This window comes from Diabrotica undecimpunctata, chromosome 3, assembly GCF_040954645.1.
Source record: "Diabrotica undecimpunctata isolate CICGRU chromosome 3, icDiaUnde3, whole genome shotgun sequence".
NCBI classification, from domain to species: Eukaryota; Metazoa; Arthropoda; class Insecta; order Coleoptera; family Chrysomelidae; genus Diabrotica; species Diabrotica undecimpunctata.
The window spans coordinates 17,569,177-17,591,811 of NC_092805.1; the positions used below are offsets into that span (position 1 = coordinate 17,569,177).

At 32.3% G+C, this 22,635-nt stretch overlaps 1 protein-coding gene across 1 annotated transcript in view; it reads left to right on the forward strand.

The window, feature by feature from the left end:
- LOC140436490 (uncharacterized) overlaps window positions 1-22,635 on the forward strand; it is a 246,691-nt gene that overhangs the window by 223,192 nt on the left and 864 nt on the right. The window contains exons 10-12 of the mRNA XM_072525350.1: window positions 14,238-14,399; window positions 14,633-14,874; window positions 22,401-22,622. Of these exons, the coding sequence (XP_072381451.1) occupies window positions 14,238-14,399; window positions 14,633-14,874; window positions 22,401-22,622 (626 nt within the window). The remainder of the gene's footprint in view (window positions 1-14,237; window positions 14,400-14,632; window positions 14,875-22,400; window positions 22,623-22,635) is intronic.

Below are 22,635 nucleotides of genomic sequence, written 5' to 3' on the forward strand. Positions count from 1 at the left end.
AAAAGATTTAAAGAATCATCTTTTTCCGAATTTGTTAGTAACAATAAATTTTCGATATTGTCAAATCTTGAAGAAAATTTTCCAAAACTACCTAACGTATCTGATGACATTATGTCATCTCATCCTACCATTCCAAGATCGTATATGAAAAAATCAACAAACTTTACTCATCCTGGACCTAGTAGGATTAATACTGAACATAATGCACTTAAAAAAAGGAAAGTTTCTACTCCTGTTTCACAATCCCCTACAGATTCCTCCACCTTTCCTTTTAGATTTGGCCCGTTACAGCCCCTACCACCTAATCCCAATAAACCTAATAGTTCAATAGATGGTGAAAAAAACAAGATGGTTATTTCGTTAGTCAAATTTTTTTCTGAATTTATAAAAAATGTAAAATCATTTGAGGATGCAGAAACACTGGATAATAATTTGTTAGCTAAGGGTTTGCATACTGTTCTCGAGGATATTTTTAAAGGTACTTAAATTTATGGCTTTTAACACTAAACTTAAAATTATGCAATGGAACGCTAGATCAGCTGTTGCAAATAAAAACAGCCTACTCAATTTCCTTATTAAAGAAGATGTTGATATTGCTCTTTTAAGTGAAACCTGGTTCAAAAATAATGTTGTATATAATTTTAAAGGTTATAATATTGTTCGTCAAGATCGTGCAGACGGTTTTGCTGGTGTCGCTGTTTTGGTAAAAACGGGTATCCGATTTGAAATATTAAAATTAAATAAAAACTTCAATAAAGAGCTGCTTGCCTGTGGTATTAAAGTTAATTACGATAATACTCACTTGAGTTTTCTCTCTGTATATAGATGTCCAAAAACCAAAACCAGAATAGAAGATTGGACAAACTTATTTTCCCAAGTGAAGCACCCTTGCATTATTGGGGGTGATATGAATGCCCACAATGCGCTGTGGGGATCATCAAAAAATGATAATATTGGCGATCAAATTGTAGAGACCCTACAGGATCTTGATTTCATTGTGATGAATAACGGTCAACCTACTTGTCAAGGAAATCCAGGACATTCAGATTCTATGATTGATATTACGGTTTGTTCCCCTTCCATTTTTACTAAGACATTTTGGACTGTAGATTCTGATACACTTGGATCAAATCACTATGTTGTAAAAATAGAATTCGAATACCCAAGAGCTGTTAATGAGACCATATATCCCAAAAGTAAATGGAATACTAAGAAAGCTAATTGGGATATGTACGCTGAAATAATTGAGAATACTTTAAATGAAAGTGGACCTATATCCCCAAATGTAGAAGAAAAATATAATCTTTTATTAGACTGTATCAATAAAGCTTCCACACAATCTATTAGCCAATATAAACCCTTTAAGTGTAAGAAACGGACTCCTTCACCATGGTGGGATGCAGAATGTGATCTAATTGTTGCAGAAAGAAAAAATGCATCAATAAAATACAAGCAAGATCCATCAGTTGAAAATTTTATTAAATGTAAACAAGCTAGTGCACACGCTAAGAAATTATTGAAATCGAAAGCCAAACAAAGCTGGGTTGATTGGTGCTCAAAATTAAATAAACAAACGTCGCCTACTTCGATTTGGAATCAAGCGAAAAGGATGAACAGGAAAAGGGTCAATGCTCCATTACCACTAGAAGATTCGTGGATAGCAGAGTTTTTCGACAAAATTGCACCACCGTATGTGAACAATCACGAAGATTTAATGTTATTCAATCCGAATTATAGTCATTTTCTCTTAAAACCGTTTACTATGGTAGAATTGGACTGTGCCCTTAGTGACCGTCCTAACACTTCTCCTGGTTATGATGAAATCAAATATATTATGCTATTTAATTTACCAAATAATGCAAAAGAGTTACTTCTAAATATTTTTAATCAGATAATTAGAGAAGGTTCTAACTTTTCGGCCTTCAAACATATTATTGTCGTTCCTATTCCCAAACCTGGGAAAAATCTAAAATTAGTTGAAGCTTACAGACCCATATCTTTATTATCTTGTGTACAAAAAACTCTAGAGAGAATACTTAAGGCTAGGCTAGAATGGTGGTTACTAGAACAGAACCTTCTACCCAAAGAACAATACGGATTCAGGAAAGGTTTTGGTACCTTGGATGCATTGGCTTCCCTAGTTGTAGACATTCAAAACAATTATTCCCGGAACAATTACTTACCGGCATTATTTCTTGATATAGAAGGTGCTTATGACTCTGTGTGTCTAACAGCACTCAAAGAAAAAATGACAAGAATATTTCAAATTCCAGCTCAATTTGCTGATAGTATTGTTAATCTTTATTCAAACAGATTAGTTTATTTAAGAAAAGAACAAATGCTCATAGGCCCCAGAATCGTAAACAAAGGATTACCTCAGGGTTCTGTATTGAGTCCTATCCTGTTTAATTTGTACGTAGCGGATTTGTACAATATTAAAATAAATAACATACCATTCAACCTCATACAATACGCAGATGATTTCTGCATTTACACAGAACACAAAGATTATAAACAAGCAATCAAAAACTTGGATAGTATTTATCAACTACTTCAAAAATGGCTTGATAAAAACAATTTTGAATTATCTTGTAATAAATCACAGGTTTGCATTTTTACCAGACATTATAAACCTAATGATCAAATAATTAAATTAGGAAAACATCAATATCCACTAAAAAATAAGGTCAAATATTTAGGTATGACACTTGACAAACATTTGACTTGGAAGGATCACATTGAGGATATGTTAAACAAATGCAACAAGGGAATAAATTTTCTTAAATCGATTAATAAAACGTGGTGGGGTGCTGATGTAGACGTAAATTTATTATTCTACAGAGCGTATATTCGCTCTATTTTGGATTACGGAAGCATATTTTATGGATCAGCCAGTAATGCATTGCTAAATAAAATTAACGTAATACACAATTCAGCTCTACGTACATGTTTAGGTGCTATGAAGTCCACACCAATTCAACCCTTGTATTTGGAAGCCTTGGAACCGCCTTTAAATATCAGACGAAACTTCCTGACCGAAAAATTTCTGGTAAAGACATATATAAAAAATCAATTGTTATACACAAAGCTCATCACTCTGAATTGCTATGATTTGTCTACTAAATACTGGGAAAAAAAGAAATCGCCTTTAGTCTGCGAAGCTCTGCAACATAATATGGAAGCATTAAAAGAGATAGATAAAGCTACGTATACACTTCAAAACATCTCATATGCAACATATCATAGTTCAAATGCAGATATCATGGTACCAAAATATAGTGACAGTATACACATAAATAGAAAGATTATTCACTCAATATTATCAGAATTCGAAAACTCCGTTGTTATATATACCGATGCCTCCAAATCATCAAACGGTACTGGATGCGCTTTTTTTATTCCATTGGAACGAATAGAACGCACATTTAAGTTGAACTCCCAGATCTCTATTTTTACAGCAGAAGCTCTTGCAATATATGAGGCCTTACTTTATGCAACAGAAAGTAACTCGGACCATATAGTGATATTATCAGATTCTTTATCAGTTTTGACCTCTATTGGGAAACCGGGATTGCCAAATACGTACAGTTGCCCTTATATTTACAAAATTAAGGATATCAAACAAAAGTTAGTAACAAGGGGCAAAAATGTACTTTTTGTTTGGATTAAAGCACATATAGGTTTGGAAAATAACGAACATGTAGACCAATTAGCAAAAGAAAGTATTATGTCTGGTAGAGAAACTTCGTATAAAATCACGGCTTGCGACTTTCTGGCTTCCTTAAAATTAAGATTATACCAAAGGTGGGATAATATATGGAAGGAATATTCCATTGTTAGCCCAAATAGATACACTTCTCTTCAAACAGATATTCCTAAAACTCCTTGGTAGATTGGTACATTAAGTTTTTTAATGTACCTAGAAAATATGTTACCACGATCATAAGACTGAGATTTGGGCACGCTTGTTACCCCAAACATTTATTTAAACTTAAGGTTTTAGATAATGATCAATGTGAATTTTGTACAGAAGAAGGAAACCTAGATCATATATTTTTCAGTTGCCCCAGAAATATTATAACTTCATCCAGATTAATAAATAATTTACACAAACACAACATATTAGCCCCTTGGAACCTTCAGTACCTATTATCATTAGACTCGAGAGCAGTGTATGATTTATTAGTTATGTTTTTAAAAGATAGTAAAATAACCATGTAAATAATTATACATTAGTTAATAACGTAACCTTTGTCTCTAACCCAATTGTTTAAATTCCTTTCTTACCGTGGCCTAGTGTTGTATGTAAAAAAAAAAAAATGCCTTGATGGGCCCCTAGGCGAGAAGAGAGTGACCCTGTCTACCTGTTTTGTATATTTATTTTAATTTTAATATAAACTCAGACAATCTTTCTTTTACCATGTTGAGTCTGGCTGAATGACTAAAAGTCTATGCCAAAAAAAAAAAAAAAAAAAAATAACCTTCGGGAACAAAGGGAGCTAGACACAAATAAAACTGGATTTTTGAAAGAATTGACTATAGGGAACTATTCCAGAAATTGAATTTGCTCTGAATATTATTGAATAATATACATATACATATGAAGAAACGACTAGAAAATAAATTGGAATTTTATCAGCCCATAGAACAGGCGGGTTTTAGAAAAGGCTATGGAACAAACGATCACCTACTGGTAATAAAAAATCTTATAGAAAAATGCACTGAATATAATAAACCACTAGCTTTAATATTTGTCGACTATGAAAAGGCATTCGACACCGTAAATCAACAAAAAATGTTGAAAGCCTTGACAGAATGCCGAATTGACTATCGGTATATAAATATAATTAAACATATATACCAAAACGCAACAGCCAGTGTTAGAGTGGGTGATCGTCAAACCCAGAAATTCCCGATACAACGTGGAGTACGCCAGGGGGACACCATATCGCCGAAACTGTTCACTACGCTTTTGGAATATATATGTAAAAGGGCAAAACTGACCGACAAGGGCATAAACATAAACGGAGAAAAACTTGGCCATCTAAGGTTTGCAGATGATATTGTACTAATAATTGATAGGATAGATGAGGCCAAATAACTTTTAAATCAGCTCTACCTTTCCTCGCTAAAAGGGGGATTGAAAATAAATATATCTAAAACCCAGATGATGACAAATCTTGTAGTCAGCGAAGATATATGCGTAGGAACAAGATCCATAGACCAGGTAATGGCCTATAAATACCTAGGTCATGAGATTCGCATAGGAAAAGATAACCAAACCGTTGAGCTTCTCCGTCGTATAAGACTGACTTGGCCAGCCTTCGGCAAGCTGAACCATATTTTCAAACCGTCTGATATACCAATATGCCTTAAAAGAAAAACGTTTAATCAGTGTGTTTTGCCAGTGTTAACTTACGGTGCGGAAACGTTGACCATGACAAGGAGAACAGTTCAAAAGATCCGTGTGTGTCAATGGGCGATGGAGCGTGCTATGTTGGGCGTTTCACTACGAGACAAGATCCCAAATCGCCAGCTACGACAAATTACAGGAGTGGCTGATGCAGTAGAGAGAGTAGCAACACTGAAATGGAACTGGGCAGGTCACGTGGCTTGAATGACAGATAATAGATGGACAAAGCGGATACTGGAATGGAGACCAAGAGATGATGCCTACCGAAGCAGAGGAGATACTTTTTTTTAATAAATAAAAAATTAAAAACTAAAAAATTTATTTCTAATTAAAATCTATTTAACAATTTTAATATCGTGGGCATCGATGCAAGCCTGGACTCGAGCTCTAATACTGTTAACAAGTCGATCAATCATTTCCTGTGGCAGATTCTCCCATTCTTCTTTACAGGCAATTGTAAGTGCACGATGGGTTTTAAGAGGATTCCTTTGGGCATGAACAGCTCTGGAGAGCATATTCCATGCCTGTTCAATGGGGTTCATGTCTGGAGACATCGCAGGCGAATACCTTTTCACACTCATTTCTTCCCTGTCACCGTGATTTTGGGGGTATTAAAAGAAACTTCAGAAAATTTGACCGAGTTTATGACATCCATAAGTACATGGTGATCATTGTTACCGCAAGTGCCCAAAACCTATTCACGGTCTGTGAAATTAAAATATAAAATATTATAAATTTTAAAGACTGGTGACATAGGTATTATAAGTCTGCATGTGCGTTGACCGAGACACAGAAGTTATCAAGGGACCAACGAATTTCGTTCTTAATTTACAAATTGCATCATTTTGTCTACAGCGTTAATGCTCCGGCTAGTGAATACATTAATGGTGCGATATGGAGTCCCTTCAATGTTTTAATTCCAAAAACAAGCAATGTCACAGTTAAAATGCCAACTCAAAACGAGGATAAAGACCCAATTCCAATACTAGTGACAAAAAAAAAATATTTAAAGAGTTTAGAAACGATTTAGAATGCGGAGATAAACTCTTAAAACGTTTTTTTTTTTCATCTCCTGCAAACTGTCCGAATGCGACTTATGTTTTTTCTGAAATAAGCGATTAAGGTTTATTTTATGTCCTGTTTTTATGAAATGTTGTACTAGGGATGACGTCTTCTATTTTCTTTCAGTGGCATTTCGATCTTCTTCTCGTCCAACTTGTATTCTTTGATTCGTCTATCCAATGTACGATTTATCGCGGTCTTCACATGGGATCCTATATACTCCTTGATTTCTTCAAGCCGCAGCATTCTTAGCCATTTTGGCCAATTTTCTTTCTTCTTTTATATGAATAATTTAATATGAATTACCTCAAACAAATGAAGAAGAATGATATACAGTATATAATTTGTTTAATATCCAAAAGTCGTTCACTAATTTATTTAGCTATTTGACCAATTACATCAATTTTTACTTAAAGAATATCTTTAAAATATTTCAAGAGTGACTTTTAATTGGCGCAAGATCTACAAAGCAAACTAACAATACTTAATAACTTTGTTACTTTAATGATTTAATTAAACTTCTTTTAAAATTATATTACCGTTATGATTTATGGCTTTTTACATTTTTAAGTTCAAACTGTAGTCTTTTTACAAAATTAAAATTAAAATGTTCACAAACTTTCCACCATTATCCATAAAAAACCTTTTTAAAATTATGCTAATCCACTCACTAACTCTATCCCGATGTCAGATTTCTGTTAACCTCTAAATCTTTTTTGTTGCTTTTTAAGACAGTTTTCTTTAATAAAGATTGCGTTTCTACTCATTTCCCTAGATGACTAAAAGGAAGACAATTAAGCTTTAAGTGAGTCTCGTTCCAGGATCACTTCGGGCTAACAGTTATGCAGGCCCGGACTGAACGTTTAAGGTATATAATCAAAAACGTGAACTCAACGTGTGCCAAAATGAAGTAGATTAAAACATTAGTTACAATTTTATTACAAAATTACAAAGTTATTATAAGTTATTATCATGGTTTAATATTTATAGTTTTAAAATGACTAACAAGATAATATTATTAATATATATATATATATATATATATATATATATATATATATATATATATATATATATATATATATATTGTAACGATTGGGATTTATAGAAAATAATTTATAAGTTATATACTACATAATATTAGATATAAAAAAGTATTTGATTATTTTAAATAAGTTATATACTAGAGAATTTTATAAAAATATATTTATGTGAGGGCATTTTAAGAAATTAGCATATAATAATTGTAAAAAGTTGTATTTTAATATTGTAAATATATATAAGTGAGCCATGTGCATAGGCAACCAAAAATACTCTCGAATTTTGACAGATAGAAATTAATCATAATACGAATACAAAGTGGGGTTATTATAATAATATATTGTTTGAATTGTGTATTTTATTAAATTAGAGTGTTAGTTACTAATTTGAATGTTTATTCTGATCTGAAAAGCCTAAATGTCAACAAAATTATTAATAGAAAAGAATGGAATTCTCTGGATCTCCGGAGATGGCCATGTTTGCGAAATGGTTTGTTCCAGAAAATTCAGACAAGTAGTTAATGGAACAAATTGGAACATGATCTCTTACGAGATGGTTCTAGAATATCGAAAAAAGATATAAATACCCGTGATTTGGATTCAAGATGGCAGTTTTTTTAGTTAGAAGTCAAGCAGTTTATTATGAAAGTTAGTAGAAGATAGACACAATTAATTAGTGAAGTCAATTGTTCACAGTTTTAGTAAATCAGTCAAGCAGTTTTATAAGAAATATGAAAGTTAGTTGGAGATAGTCCAATTGTTTAATATAGTGAGTTAAATGAAGATTAAAAATTATGCATATAATTTAATGCACATTTATAATTATACACAAATAATTATTGAAGATTAAAAAAAAGTATATTGGAAGAAATTAAATTATATTATGGTTGGAGATTAGTATAAATCAACTTATAATAAGTGGATATTGGTATATTGAAAAGAAGAATAAATATAAATGCTGTTTGCTGGTTTGGTTGGTGGTGTATAAATGCTGGTGAAGAAAACTATATCTTAAATTGGTAGAAGCTGATAATTGGAAAAAGTAATTTCACAAAAAAAACAAGGATAACTGAAGTACGAAGACATTCAGTGATGATTAGAATCTATATACTTAGTGGAAAACAGTTTAATTTAGGCATTCAGTGAAAGAAAGGTACAAAATTTTGTTATTATAATTTAGTTAGTGTCATAACAATTTCAATTTTGAAGATAGTTTGTTTAAATTTTAGATTGTCTATAGAACTTAATTAGTTTTATAAGAATATCAGTTTAAAGATAGTTTATTTTAAATTTACATTGACTAGGTTAGATATATATGTGTGTTTCATAATAGTTATAATAAAGATAATTTAAAAAAGTACTTACAAGCTAATTCTTTGAGAACCGCGATAAAAACCCTATATTATTAAAAATACTCATTGCTCATCATTCAAACAAAAAACACATCATAACAATATATATATATATATATATATAGAAAAAGTAGTCCAAAATTTTTTGACTAGTTTGGAAAAAATATATGTAAATACTTTTTTCTTTTTGGGTGTGGTAGTCAATAAAAAATAGAGCTTTGCTATTATTCTGAATCCAAGCTTTCGGTGGTTTTTTGCCACCTTTATCAAGGTCTACAAAGAAAATTACTATGTTGTAACAATTTGAATGGTGCAAAAAAAGCTATAAAAAACTATAAAAAACTTACCCGAATGTAAGATTCGTGGCATAAACAACAACGTTAAATAACATGATAATACTGAAATTGCAACTAAACTTACAAATGTTATTGTTAAAAAGACACTTTAAAAATTAATAAAAACGTTAAAAGTTAAAAACAAAATGAAGGACGACATGTTAAAACAGTCGTCGTTGCAAGCTTGATTTCAGTCACATTTCACGAGCAGAAAGAGAAAGTGGGTGGACAATTATTGTTTAAATAGTTTGAAGAAAATACAAAAAAAAACTTTGAAACTAACGTCTCACAAAATACTGTTTATGAATTTTGAGTACTACCAACTGTATTACCAACTTGAAATTAAGCGGGAAATTAAAAATGTTATTTTACAACATAAGCAATCCAAAGAAAATAGTATTTTGTAAATAGGTTAAAAAAAAGATAATAACCCAAACAAAACAAAACTGATTAGTAACTGAAGTTTGATCAAAAATATTCAATTAATAATGAAATTTTAAAAAAAGAGAAAAGAGAAAAAGAAAACTGTGAGATGCAAAATAGCTCAGTCAAAAGTCAATATAAAATTGTAAATTTTGCTTTCTGGTTTTCTGGAGATTCTGGATCTCAGATCTTTTATTCAGATTGTTAGATTGTTGTTGTTGATCTTAGAGATGGTACATATCAGCAAGAGTGATAATAACAATCTGAATAAAAGATCTGAGATCCAGAATCTTAGCAAAATTTACAATTTTATATTGACTTTTGACTGAGCTATTTTGCATTTTAGTTTGCAGTTACTAATTCGGTTTTGTTTTGTTTGAGTTATTATTTTTTTCTAAACCTATTTACTAAATACTATTTTCTTTCGATTGCTTATGTTATAAATAACATTTTTAATTTCCCGCTTAATTTCAAGTTGGTAATACAGTTGGTAGTACTCAAAATTCATAAACAGTATTTTGTGAGACGTCTGTTTCAAAGTTGATGTTTTTATTATCTTGTTAGTCATTTTAAAACTATAAATATGGTAATGGTACTTTTTTATTATAGTAACATAAAATACAGGGTATTCTATTTAAAATTACCGAGAAAATAATATACTTGCATTTTGACTCGACCTGTATTCGATATAAAGAATATTAGTAATATCAATAATTTTTAAAAATTTCGACAATCAGTAAAAAATATGGAACCAATACATCCCTGCTACTCTCCTTCTTTTACAGTATACAGCAAGTTGAACTTGTTACGATTTTCATAGAAAATTGGTTATAACTTTGTAAATAGCCTGTATAATATAATAAAACATTATATTGTAACACAAGTGAAAAATATTTCGAATATAAAATAAAATACAGGGTTTTCCATTTAACAAAACATAATTTTGGTCTGCCAATATGTTATAACTAATTTTTTAATATGAACCTGAAAGGTTCTTGTTATCTACAAGAGTTCTTAGAAACTCAAAACCCCCTACTACGAACATTACCCAATCTGAGAAAAAAGCCCTGAAAGAACTTGAGTGAAATCCTAATCTAGTCATTCTTCCCCTACACTTCTTATATTAATAAACTCTCAAATCTCATTAATACTTCAGACTACAGACCAATTCCTAATAATCTAACAACTTATCTGGAGAAAACAACAAAAGCCATTATCAATAAAACCTCTCTTCCAGTCGGCATAAAACAATCTCTAATTTCTCGTGAAAAGTCTTCCAGAACACCTCGAATATAGGGTTTACCCAAAATTCACAAACCCGATATTTCTCTACGTCCCATTGTCAGTGCATTGTCAGTGCATACAACTGCCCTACTCAACCATTGGCCAAGTACTTCGCCAAAACTCTACAACCTCTCGCCGAAAATGCTTCATCCCTCGTCAATTTTTTTTTTTCAATTTATCGAACTTCTTAAACAATACCCTATCTCACTTTCAGACGTTCTAATAAGTTTCGATATCGTTTCACTCTATACAAACATTCCTATAGACGAAACTCTAAACGTTCTGAAAACTAAATACAATATCCATCAAGACCACTTATTTCTCATTAAACATTGTATGTCCAACGTTGTTGACTACGATATGTTGACGATACATTCGTTATTTGTCCCCATGGCAGGGATGCTTTGTATATATATATATATCGGTTTCAAAACGTCTTGCGTCGTTGTCCGATGCCTAATTTCCACGAATTTCTATCATTCCATTGTTCTTCGGTCAAGTCTCGGGAGCTCATTGCCTTTGTTATTCCCTCCTTCCATGTTCTTTTTGGTCTTCCTCGTTTCTTACGATTTGGTGGTATCCATTTCATGGCGATTTTTGGTAGTCTTGTTTCTGGCATTCTTTGAACATGGCCATACCATATAAGTTGTTTCCTTTCTATGTCTGTTGCCAGTGATCCATCTACCCCCATCCGATTTCTTATTTCATCGTTTCTAATTCTGTCTGCTCTAGATATTCGAAGTGATCGTCTAAATACATCCATTTCTGTTGCTTCGAGTTTTCTTTTATTGCTTTCTGTTAGTCTCCATGTCTCTGTACCATAGGTTAAGCTGGTTTTTATGAGAGATTCATATATATTGTATTTTCGTCTTTTACCAATTTCTGAGCTCCAAATAACTCCGTTAAGGCATCCAATTGTTCTACGGGCCTGGGTTATTCGTTTTCTAATTTCCCTATTGTCTGTGCCTGTGGTGTCGAAATCAATTCCTAGGTAGGTATATTCAGTGCAGAATGCAATTTCGGTTGTGTCCATCTGAATGTTGGATAGTTCTGCGCCTATTGGGAGATATTTTGTTTTTTGTGTATTGAGTTCTAAACCCCACTTCTTATATTCTTCCTGTAGTTTTCTGGCCATATATGTCAGGTCTTCTTTATCGTTGGCTATAAGGACTTGATCGTCAGCAAACTGTAGGGTATATAGGCAAGTTTCTCCCAGGTCAATGCCCATTCCTCTGCACTTTCTTTTCCACTGATACAGTGCTTTCGCCACGTAGATTTTAAACAATGTGGGGGATATGCAACACCCCTGCCGGAGTCCCTTGTTTACAGGAAATTTTTTTGAAAGTCTATTTCCAATTTTTATTCCCGACGTTGATCCTTCATAAAGCTGTTTAAGGGCGTTAATTACTGTGTGGTTAATGTTTGTTTCCTGCAAAACTTTCCATAGCTTTTTAGCGGGTACAGGATCATAGGCCTTCTGAAGGTCTATAAACATAAGGTGGGTTTCTTGATTGGTACTTGATCTTTTTTCTATTATTTGTTTCAAAACAAACACATAAATCGTTCTACGCTCTAAAGCCAGATTGTTCCTCTTCTTCTTGTTCCTTATATTCTTGTTCGATAATGTCTCGAAGTATCCTTCCATATAGGCGACTTAAGGTACTGGTTACTGATATACCTCGATAGTTTGAGCAGTCCAGTTTACTTCCCTTCTTATGTATAGATGATATGAAGGATACTTTCCACTCATGCGGGACTGGTGCACCGTTTAGATATTGGTTTATACACCAGGTTAATCGTTCAAACAGTTTGTTAGTACCGCATTTCATTAGTTCTGCTGAAATTCCCTCCGGACCTGCAGCTCGACCATTTTTTAGTAGTTGTATCGTTTTTATGACAGTCCTCTCATCGATGTTTATCGTTTCTCCCTGTATGTGTATTTCAGTTGGAGACATTTCTCTATATTCCTCTCTGTTTTCTGTTAATAGATTTTCGTAATGTCGGATCCAGTTCTCTGTTGTTATTAATTGTATGTTTGTTTCTCTTTTTTCATTTGATTTAACTTTTGTCAGGAATTTCCACGTCTCTGAGTATTTTCTACCTCCCATATATGTGTCTATCTCTTTGCATTTTTTGTCCCACATTTCTCGTTTAGCTGTGTTTACTAGTTGTCGTGTTCTTTTTTTAATATCTTTGTATTCTTCTCTATCCAACTCCTGTTTTGTATTTAGCCATTTGTGGTATGCTTTTTTCTTCCGAAGTACTAGTTCTTCAATTTCTTGATTCCACCAAAGTTTTTTACTAGCGGAATTAGTTTTTAGTCCAATGGCCTCCTCTGCTGCTTCTTTGATGCTACTCGTTATGTTTTCGTAAATTTGTTCTACTGACTGGTCTTCTATATTATGTAGCAACTTTTCGTCTAATCTGTGCTGGTATAGGTTTCTTGTGCTTTCGTTGATAAGGCTGTTTAAGTTGTATCGTTTGTTCGTTATCACTTCTGTTTGTTGAGGTTCCTCATTAACGTTATTGTCCTTGTTAGATTTAAAAGGAAATACCATTTTTGTCCTAACTATATAGTGGTCGGAACCACACGTCGGTCCTCTAAGTACTCTTACATCATTCACTTTTAAGGTAGTGCTTTGTTTGACTATTACATAGTCAATGATCGATTTTAGATTCCTTGTATGTTGTACCCATGTGTATTTGTGAATATCCTTGTGTTTATAGAAGCCCAAAGGGATGCTTTGGTGTCTTTTTAAACCCATCTGAATGGTATATATCCTAGTATCCAATTCGCGATGGAGGTGGAAATTGATTCATCCCTACCATTTCCCGACGTTATCACAAAGAAAAATTAATCCTAAGGTTTTTATCACTCTGTTTATCAAAAACCCACCTTATCCCCCTTCACAAATTAATTCAGTCATTAATACGCTTATCTTCAGATCAATACGCCTTTGCGATTATGCAAGTAGACCTGCTGAGCTCTTTAGTTTAAATCTACACATTGGTACATACTCAGCTGTAACATTGACTCTCAAAAAAATCGATAGAAGAATGACCTTTTTATAATCATGAAAGATTTTGCCACTTTTCAATTTTTTGTACATTATTTCTAAATTTTTGCTTAATTGTTATAACTTTAAATTAAAATAAATCTGCTCTGTACTTATAATTAAAACAAAAAACTTTATCATATAATATTTACTAATAAAAATTATACATGCCTATTAAATTTATGACATTTAACAACAATGTTAGCATTCACCTATTGAATACAGTTTGTAGATGTTATCATTCATTAATCATTTACAATATTTGATTCCAGGCCAATTGTGAATCGAATCCGAGAGTCATAATCCCTGGATTAAACAAATATTTGTACGTCAAAATCAGCGGTTCCATCATGAAACATTCGACCCGAAAGGGCAACTCCACCCTTCGAACGATTATTACAGGCCAAAAATGTGACCATTCCAATAGAATTAAGGTAAGTGTTAATATTTGCGCTTTATTTAAAAAGCTGTCTAAAAACTAGAGATAAAGTTGTCTAAATTTTTAAGTTAAAAAGCTCAAAAAGAAAAATTAATAAGCTTGGTGTACTCCAATGGTGATTTCTTCTCTTATAAGCGCTCCAAAAAATGTCATTTGCCTTTTAAACACTGAGCAATTCATAAAATTATTTTATTCTTGCACTTTTATTTAAAAACTTTAATATTTTAGGTTCACACGGCACTCTACTCTGCTCTAATATGCCCCTACGAGTCTTCCTACCGCCAACACCTTGTAGAAGTATTCTCTGAGGGATGGAACATTAAAAAAGAGGATAAAGCCGTCGACGGCATAGCTTTGGATAAAATTGAAATTGACCGTCTGGGAATCGAGTTGTCTAAAACTATTGTATTGGAGTTTTATGGAAAAGAGGAAGCGGAGTATTCGGTTAACTGGTTGGAATTGTCTAGAAGGTAAATTAAACTAGATAGACATTTCGTAAATAAATAAAATAAAATAAATAAAAATTATATTTATTTATTAATTTGTTCGCAATGATTTCATTGATTTTTTAATTATATTTATACAGTGGTTATAGAAATTACATTGAAAATGGAATATGTTTTTATTAGAGTATATAAACACTGCTTCCATGTATACGGAATATACAGTGATGAGTGCCTTAAGAACTGGCAAAATAACTCAAAAGATAGAAAACACAACACGTTGTGAAATAAAAAGAGATGAAAGTAGTAGAGGTGGGAAATTATCGATAGAAACCTCTAATTTACATTAAATTACATTAGGACTATCGATAGTTTCCCACCTTTAGACGTTAGCTTATGAGCTAGTTTTTTTTTTTTTTTTTTTTTTTTTTTTTTTAATGGCATAGACATTAGTCATTCAGCCAAATGAGCTAGTTGACTTCAGTCAAAATATAACAAGTATGACGTCGACTCGTCGAACATTTACATTTTTTAAATTTCGCATAAAGTAAAAACTGATTGAAGGCAATAAAGCAAATGTAGGTAAACAGTTTAATTAGTAGTAATTTGATAATTAATTCTGTGTTGACGAATACAGAATAACAAGCTATGATAATTCTGTATTGAGAAGAGTGTATGCGACGTCTCAAATCATAGTTTATTATTGATCAATACTTTAATTTTGGATAAAAAAATACTCCTACTTAAACTGTTTTTTACTTACATTACGTGATACGTATTATTATGACTGAAGTCAACCAGCTCATAAGCTAACGTCTAAAGGTGGGAAATTTTCGATAATTCTAATGCATTGTAAAGTAAATTATAGGTTAATATCGATAATTTCTCACCTCTACTACTTTCATCTCTTTTTATTTCACAACGTTTTATGTTTTCTATCTTTTGCGTTATTTTGCCGGTTCTTAAGGCACTCATCCCTGTATAAATTATTGTCTTAATATATATTTCTTGCTTCTGCCAAGCCACTTTTTTCGTGGTCTTTCTTCTCGTCTTTTCTTCGCCTTTCAAACGGAATCTATTTTTCTGAATCTGTCAATCTAACTTGGTGTCCGAAGAAAGTTTCTTGATCTCATAATCTGGTTACTTTTTGGTTTTCCGTGCATCTCTTTTAACTTATATTAAATATCTATCTCCAATAGTGCTACAGCCCAAATCGAGCCTTGGCCTTCTCCAAACTATGCTTCCAACCTTGCCGGTCCCGCGCTCATCTTCAAGTCCTCACGTTTAGCAAATTTGGTACGTCCGCTGCCACTTCATCCTCCCACCCTTTCCGTGGCCTTACTTTTGGTCTTGCGCCCTGCATTTTACTGTCTAGAACTCTTTTTGGCAATATTTCGGTTTCCATTCTCACTACATGACCAGCCCATCAAAATCTTTGAAGTTTAATGAATTCGGAGATCGGTGTTTCTTTTAACAGTTGGTAGAGTTCATGGTTGTACCTGGATCTCCACACTCCCTTTTCGTTAATAGGTCCAAATATCTTCGTTAGTACCTTTCTTTTAAAGACTTCCAGCTTTCGTTTTGTGTCTTCTGTCATCACCCATGTCTCGCATCCATAAAATATTATAGATGTATTAAATATAATCAACTTATTTTCTGGTTTTTTGTTTATAACCCAGTTGTGGCTATATCTGTGGCTGTATCCTAAAGGACCATGACCTCCTAAGGGTTCTTATTAACGAACGTTTTTTTCAAAGGGTAACGGGCCGATGGTAAACGGGTACCCGTTTGTCAAAGCAAAAAGTTATACTAGCGCATTATATGTATAAAAAATGCAGAAGAAACGCGAGAAGCGTAAAAGAAAAATATGGATACATCCTATTTTGTTAGAAAGAGAAAAGGATGGTTCTTTCCATACACTTTACGAAGAATTGAAAAAAGACGAAACACAATTCTTCAATTAATTCCAAATGGGTCAAGAAACTTTCCGCAAATTGTTAGGAATAGTACATGATAAATTAAAACGCTAATTAAATTAAATTAAAACATGAGCTGCTTATTTTTATAGCCTTCCGTGGTTTTATCCCACAACACAGATCGATTTTCGACCGCACTTATTAAAATCTCCATATCAAAATCCATATTTTAGCGGCAACAAAGAAAGAAATTTATTGAAACAACGGATGCTCGTCCAACGCCGTCAACACACTTGCATAAACTAACTAAAATGGTTCACTCAGGGTTTACTGCACCGGCCCGACGAACGTCTTGCCGAAGGGGACTGGATACGTAGACGGTGAAAAGTTAACCACCGGATTGGTTGCCGTTGCGTGAACAAACATTCATACGAATCTGAAAGACACTGAACAACGGCCAACGGCACGGTTTCAAAAACGACCCGTTGACCGTTGTCATTAACAAGAGCTCTAATAATTCTTCTTACTCTCTTAGTGTACTTTTTAATTTCTTGATTTTCTTTCCCCTTCTTTATTAGGGCAACTGCTCAATACTTAACCCTCTAGTGCCCAGTTTTTTTTTAACTCAAAAATTACCGCAGGATTATTTAAGTTTATTAATATAGAATCTATTTTTACATTTCACCTGAGATTAAATTTGAAACCTATGAACCCTATAATCAAAGGTCTGTCTTGAAAAACGCCACCCATTGGTCAGAGAAGAAGAGCAAGACCCAGAACAAGGTTACTTGATGATACCGACGAAGATATGGGAAATATGAGAATACGTGCTTGGTGGAGGAAAGCGATATATAGTGACCACTGGAGAGAAATTATTGATGAAGCTTGTGCCCACGCAGGGTTATAAAGCCAGAATGATGATGATATCCTATACCAATATTCTGTGGTACTTGCTTTTATTCTTACTTTATTGTTGGTTTTAATCATGTCATTTTGATCCATATAATTATCTTTTTTAGAACTTCAAGCGGTCTTAGGGCTTTCTTAAGATGTCTTCTCATTACAGAATCATGATTAAAATACATGATTCTGAAGACTGATTATTGGTGGTAACCAACCTGCTTTTTATTTGTTATTATCTGCACCAACCATGCAATTTCTCTTATATTTTTTCTGGCAAATTCTGTATTTGTTACATCTAGAAGAGTGATATCTCAGTCATTCTCGAAGTTTACATTGTCTTCAGTTTTTTAAATACGTCATATTATAGCCGCTTTTTATACTTTACACATTTTTGTCAAGCGACAGCATATCCGGGTTAAAAATACTTTCACATTATGCCCAATGACTTCTGCGTGAATGCCATTGACTTCTGCACTTCTATTGTTTATATTGTTAATGACTTATCGTATTGGCACAGTTCTAGGCATGCATGATGGAAAAGAATTTACTTAGATGGAATATTACAAAGGATACGTTGACAAATATAAATGTTTTTATTATAATCATAATGCTTAGTTAAAATATGAACTACTTATTAACTCGTTGTCGTACTTGTGGTGCACAGATAGTGTCAACCCTTAACACTAAAATGATTCAATATTTAATTATTTGTAATACCAACATCCTTCTAAAATTCTATATTAGATTAACTGCAAAACCATTACAACTTGAAGATGTTAAAAGTTCCCGAAAATTAGTGAATTTAGCTTTTGACAATGATTTTGTATAAATGTTAGCTTGTTGCGGATCAGACGGTACATACTCCAAGCCAATAAATCCTCCAAACAATTTCCAATAAAATGATGTCTAATAGAATAATTTATCTAACTCACAAATTAAATTTTTGTGATATGCTTCAAGTCCTTCTGGTAGATACATATATACTGGTTCTTTAAACGGTATATGAAGGAAAATGAATTTAATATTTAGCTGTTTCATGTTTAGATGTTGGAAATCTTGATCTACCAATTTAGCTTTCTTAACTAACTTTCCGTTCATTTCTTTCTCACGAAACACCTACTTAGAATCTATGACACCGACATTTTCTAGTTGTGTCATTAAAGTCCATGTGTTGTTTTGCTTCCAGTGATTGAAATTCATCGCTGATTGGTTGTTTTCATTCCACGCCTTTGAATATAAGTTTTGAAGATTAGAATAAAACAATGAATATTCCATCGTGACTGATCAATGAAAGTAATAAATTTTATTGATCTCATGAGAGTCATAAAAATGGCAAAAAACGCTCAACGTTTATATATTTATTTATCATCTTTATAAAAAACTGACTTCATTTGCGGCAAAATATAAAAACTGCGTACGAAAGCTGCACTCTTTAAGTATAAAACGCATTTTGATTTTTGCCGATAGGACACTCTAATCAAAAGAGATCGAAGTTTTACCGTCGAGTTGATATAAATTTTATTTAAAATCTATTTCGCGCGAGTAAAATTATCAAAATTGACATTCCCAGTAAAATTCAACTTGTTCGTAAGATTTTTAAAGGTTCAGTGGCATTTTCGTATCTGAAGACTGGAGTACCCATGCATTTTTCATCTCATTTTTGTTCACCGTGGACTTATTGATATAGATTCAAATTACCTGTTTTTGTTGTCTTCTATGATTGGTCCTTCTTTGCTACGTTTATGTTGTACATTACTTCCTGGATGTTATCTAAAAGCCTTATAGCATCTTTCGTAACTAAGTAATTCGTAGCGCCACAGTCTATTAAGAAATTTATTTCACGAGATTCTTAGTTGGTAACTAAAGTGGTTTCCTTTGCAGTCAAGAATGTTACCTACAACTATTTTTTACTGGGAATTTTTATTTTTCCAACACATGTATGTACAAAATGATATTGTCCTATAAGCGTCTTAAGTGCCTTATTATATACCTAAATGGTTTGTCCTAACTGACTAAAAAGCAATGTTTACTAACATAAATTGTCCTATCTCACATATGCTAAGAAAAATTGTCCGTTTTAACTTTAGAAATGCAGTTAGAACTGTTTAAGGTAGCATTTTATACTGAACGGCATCAGTTAGGATAATTTTGCGTAGTACGAAAAAAGCATGTTTGTAAAATAACTTGAAATAATTAATTATAAAAGGTATTTGTTATTATCAGACATTGGGTGTACGCTCATGTTTTTTCTATTTTAAGTAAATATATTGTGAGAAGTGGATGAAGGGTAAGTTTAATAATGTTACCTTATGTATAAGCAATAACTGATTGTAATTAGTGTTTGTAGTAGTAGCAAAAAATATAGACGCATATGCGTCTATATTCATTGGTAGTAGCAATGTAGCGTTACTTAGCCGGAACAGCGATAGATGTAAACTTATGGTATTTAGCAAAAATAGAAAATGCTCCAGATTATATACCTGGGCCGTCCAATAAATATCCGATATATTATATAACCAAAAGAAAACGAATTTAACTTCGTTCAGGATTTAATTCGAGATATTCATTTTACAGCTCACAATAATTTTAAACAACACAGTTGATAAAGCTAAGAGTAAACTGTATACAAAAACTGGGAAAATAAGAAAAAGAAAACAAATTGAAGACCCATTTGTCGAAAAAAAGAAACAAAAAAGAGAGAGTTACATAAGAGCTTATAAAGTTAAAAAGTCACGTAAATTCAAATTCAATTGCTCTGAAAAAATTTCGTATACTAGGCAAAAAGACATTAACACACAATACTGACTATTGGAAAAGAATACCAAAAACAGTTTTTTTTTGAGTTGCGTAAAATAATTTGAGAAAAAAAGAAGTACATCTCAGAATCAAACATTACCAAGAGTGTATTTCTTCAAATACTATCTAACATCAAAGAAAGCCAAAGAGGTGTGTATTTGTACAATGAAAAGCGTGAAAAGATATTTCTTTTGGCGACATTTGGCTATGAAAAAGACAATGATAAAATCATTGCTGTAGAAAATATAATAATCAAATTTTTTGAGCCAGGTCATACTTTCATGGCAGCAGATTCATTTCATCGCCAAGTTGAGCTTGCCCCCAAAAGAAAAAAAAGTATTCGATTTTGACGATTTTTTCGAAACGGTAAAACAAGCCAATTCATCAAAAGTTAATTTAATAAAAATGCTACTTTTTAACTTCACTGACTGTACCTCCAAATATAAGTTACACAAGCTGATTTCTAGCGTTTACTTAAAAGATATATTTTGTCTTCATTTTAAAAGAAGAAATTATTACAAAATAGAATTTGAAAACAATTTTATTGATTTAAAAGATATTTTTATGAGATACGTTAAGGGTAGACTAACGAGTACCCAGATTCGTAATACATGTCGCGGTGTAACTTTAGATAGAAAAAAATCTTCTATCCTCATTCCTCATTCATTCCTCAAAATCGTATTTTGAAAAGATAATTTAGATATAATTTTGAGAAGATTTGTCGGTTAACAAACATGCTTTTAAGGAAGAAAATGATTATTTGTATTATTTGATTATTTTTGTCGATACATATCATTTATGTTACATATATTACGAAGTAAATTGTGTATTAAGTGTAAAACTTATTAAAATTAAATTAAAAGAATTTCAGTTTCATTTAGGACAATTTCAGTAAGTAATGCAAAAAAACCTACTTCATATACACTAAGTTAAATTGTCCCAAGTGACAATATAATCAAAAATCGACTAACCTGGAAAGAATAAATCAAAATTATGACCAGCAACTAAATTCTATTCTCCGACATAATATATAAAATAAAACATAAAAAGTTTCTTAAATTACCAAGCGTTATACAATGAAAAGAAACAAAAACTGGATTTTCTCAAAACCTAAATTTTGCAGATAGGACCTTTCATGTTAGGACGGCAGTATTGGTTTCAGCATTATTCTTCCATTTATTCTATGGTTCTTTATTTCCTACAAATGCAACTTTAGGATTTGTTTCATGATCATTTTTAATTTGCTTGGCCTCTTTCATTCGTAAGTTTGTTTTGAACAAAATCCAATGTATTTTTAGTTTTGATATGAATAACTATGATACTATATTGTACTTGGCCGCCTGTAGTTTTAAGTTCCCAAACAGTTTGACTGAATTCTCTTAAAAACATATTTAAAAAACCATCTTGGGGTTTCACACTGTTTTTCTTATAAATTACTCTAGCGGCATCATCTACAGATTTATCTTGAGATAGTACAACTAAAACACCAGTCACAATTTTATTCTGAATAACCAGTTAAAGAAATTATTTCCATCAAAGGGTTTGATGTTTCCACTATTTTTCGTTGAGTCTCGTACCACGTTTTTTTGTAAAAATTGTGTTTCCTTATAACCACTATGTAATCATCTTTAATTCTCCCAACTTTGGGTCCATAACCTCTAGGAAGGAATGGTAAGAAATAATCTACTTAGATAGAATATTACAAAGGATTCCTTAAAAAATATAAACGTTTTTATCGTAACAATAATGCCTGGTAACAGTATGAACTACTTGCTGAGTCGTTGAAACACTTGTCTTGCGCAGGTAGTGCCAACCCTTAACACTAAAAAGATCCAATATAGAATTGTTACCAACAACACTTTTTTGTAGTAATATCAGAATATGAATATGTAAAATCCGTTTTAAGTAGTTTTTAATCTGTATATGTATAATTTGTAGGAGGGACGTTCCTCCAAATGGCCTGGGTCTTTTTATGATGAGGCCAGACGAGTGCCAGTACCGCTGTCCAGAACTGGACGCATGCATCAATGCCAGTGTATGGTGTGATGGAGTAGAAGATTGTCCTTCGGGAGTAGATGAAGCCATAACCCATTGCTCATTGATATTGCAACTACCGCCAGTATATCTGTTCTTTGGTGCTTTAGGAGTTATTCTCTCTAGGTAAAGTCTAACT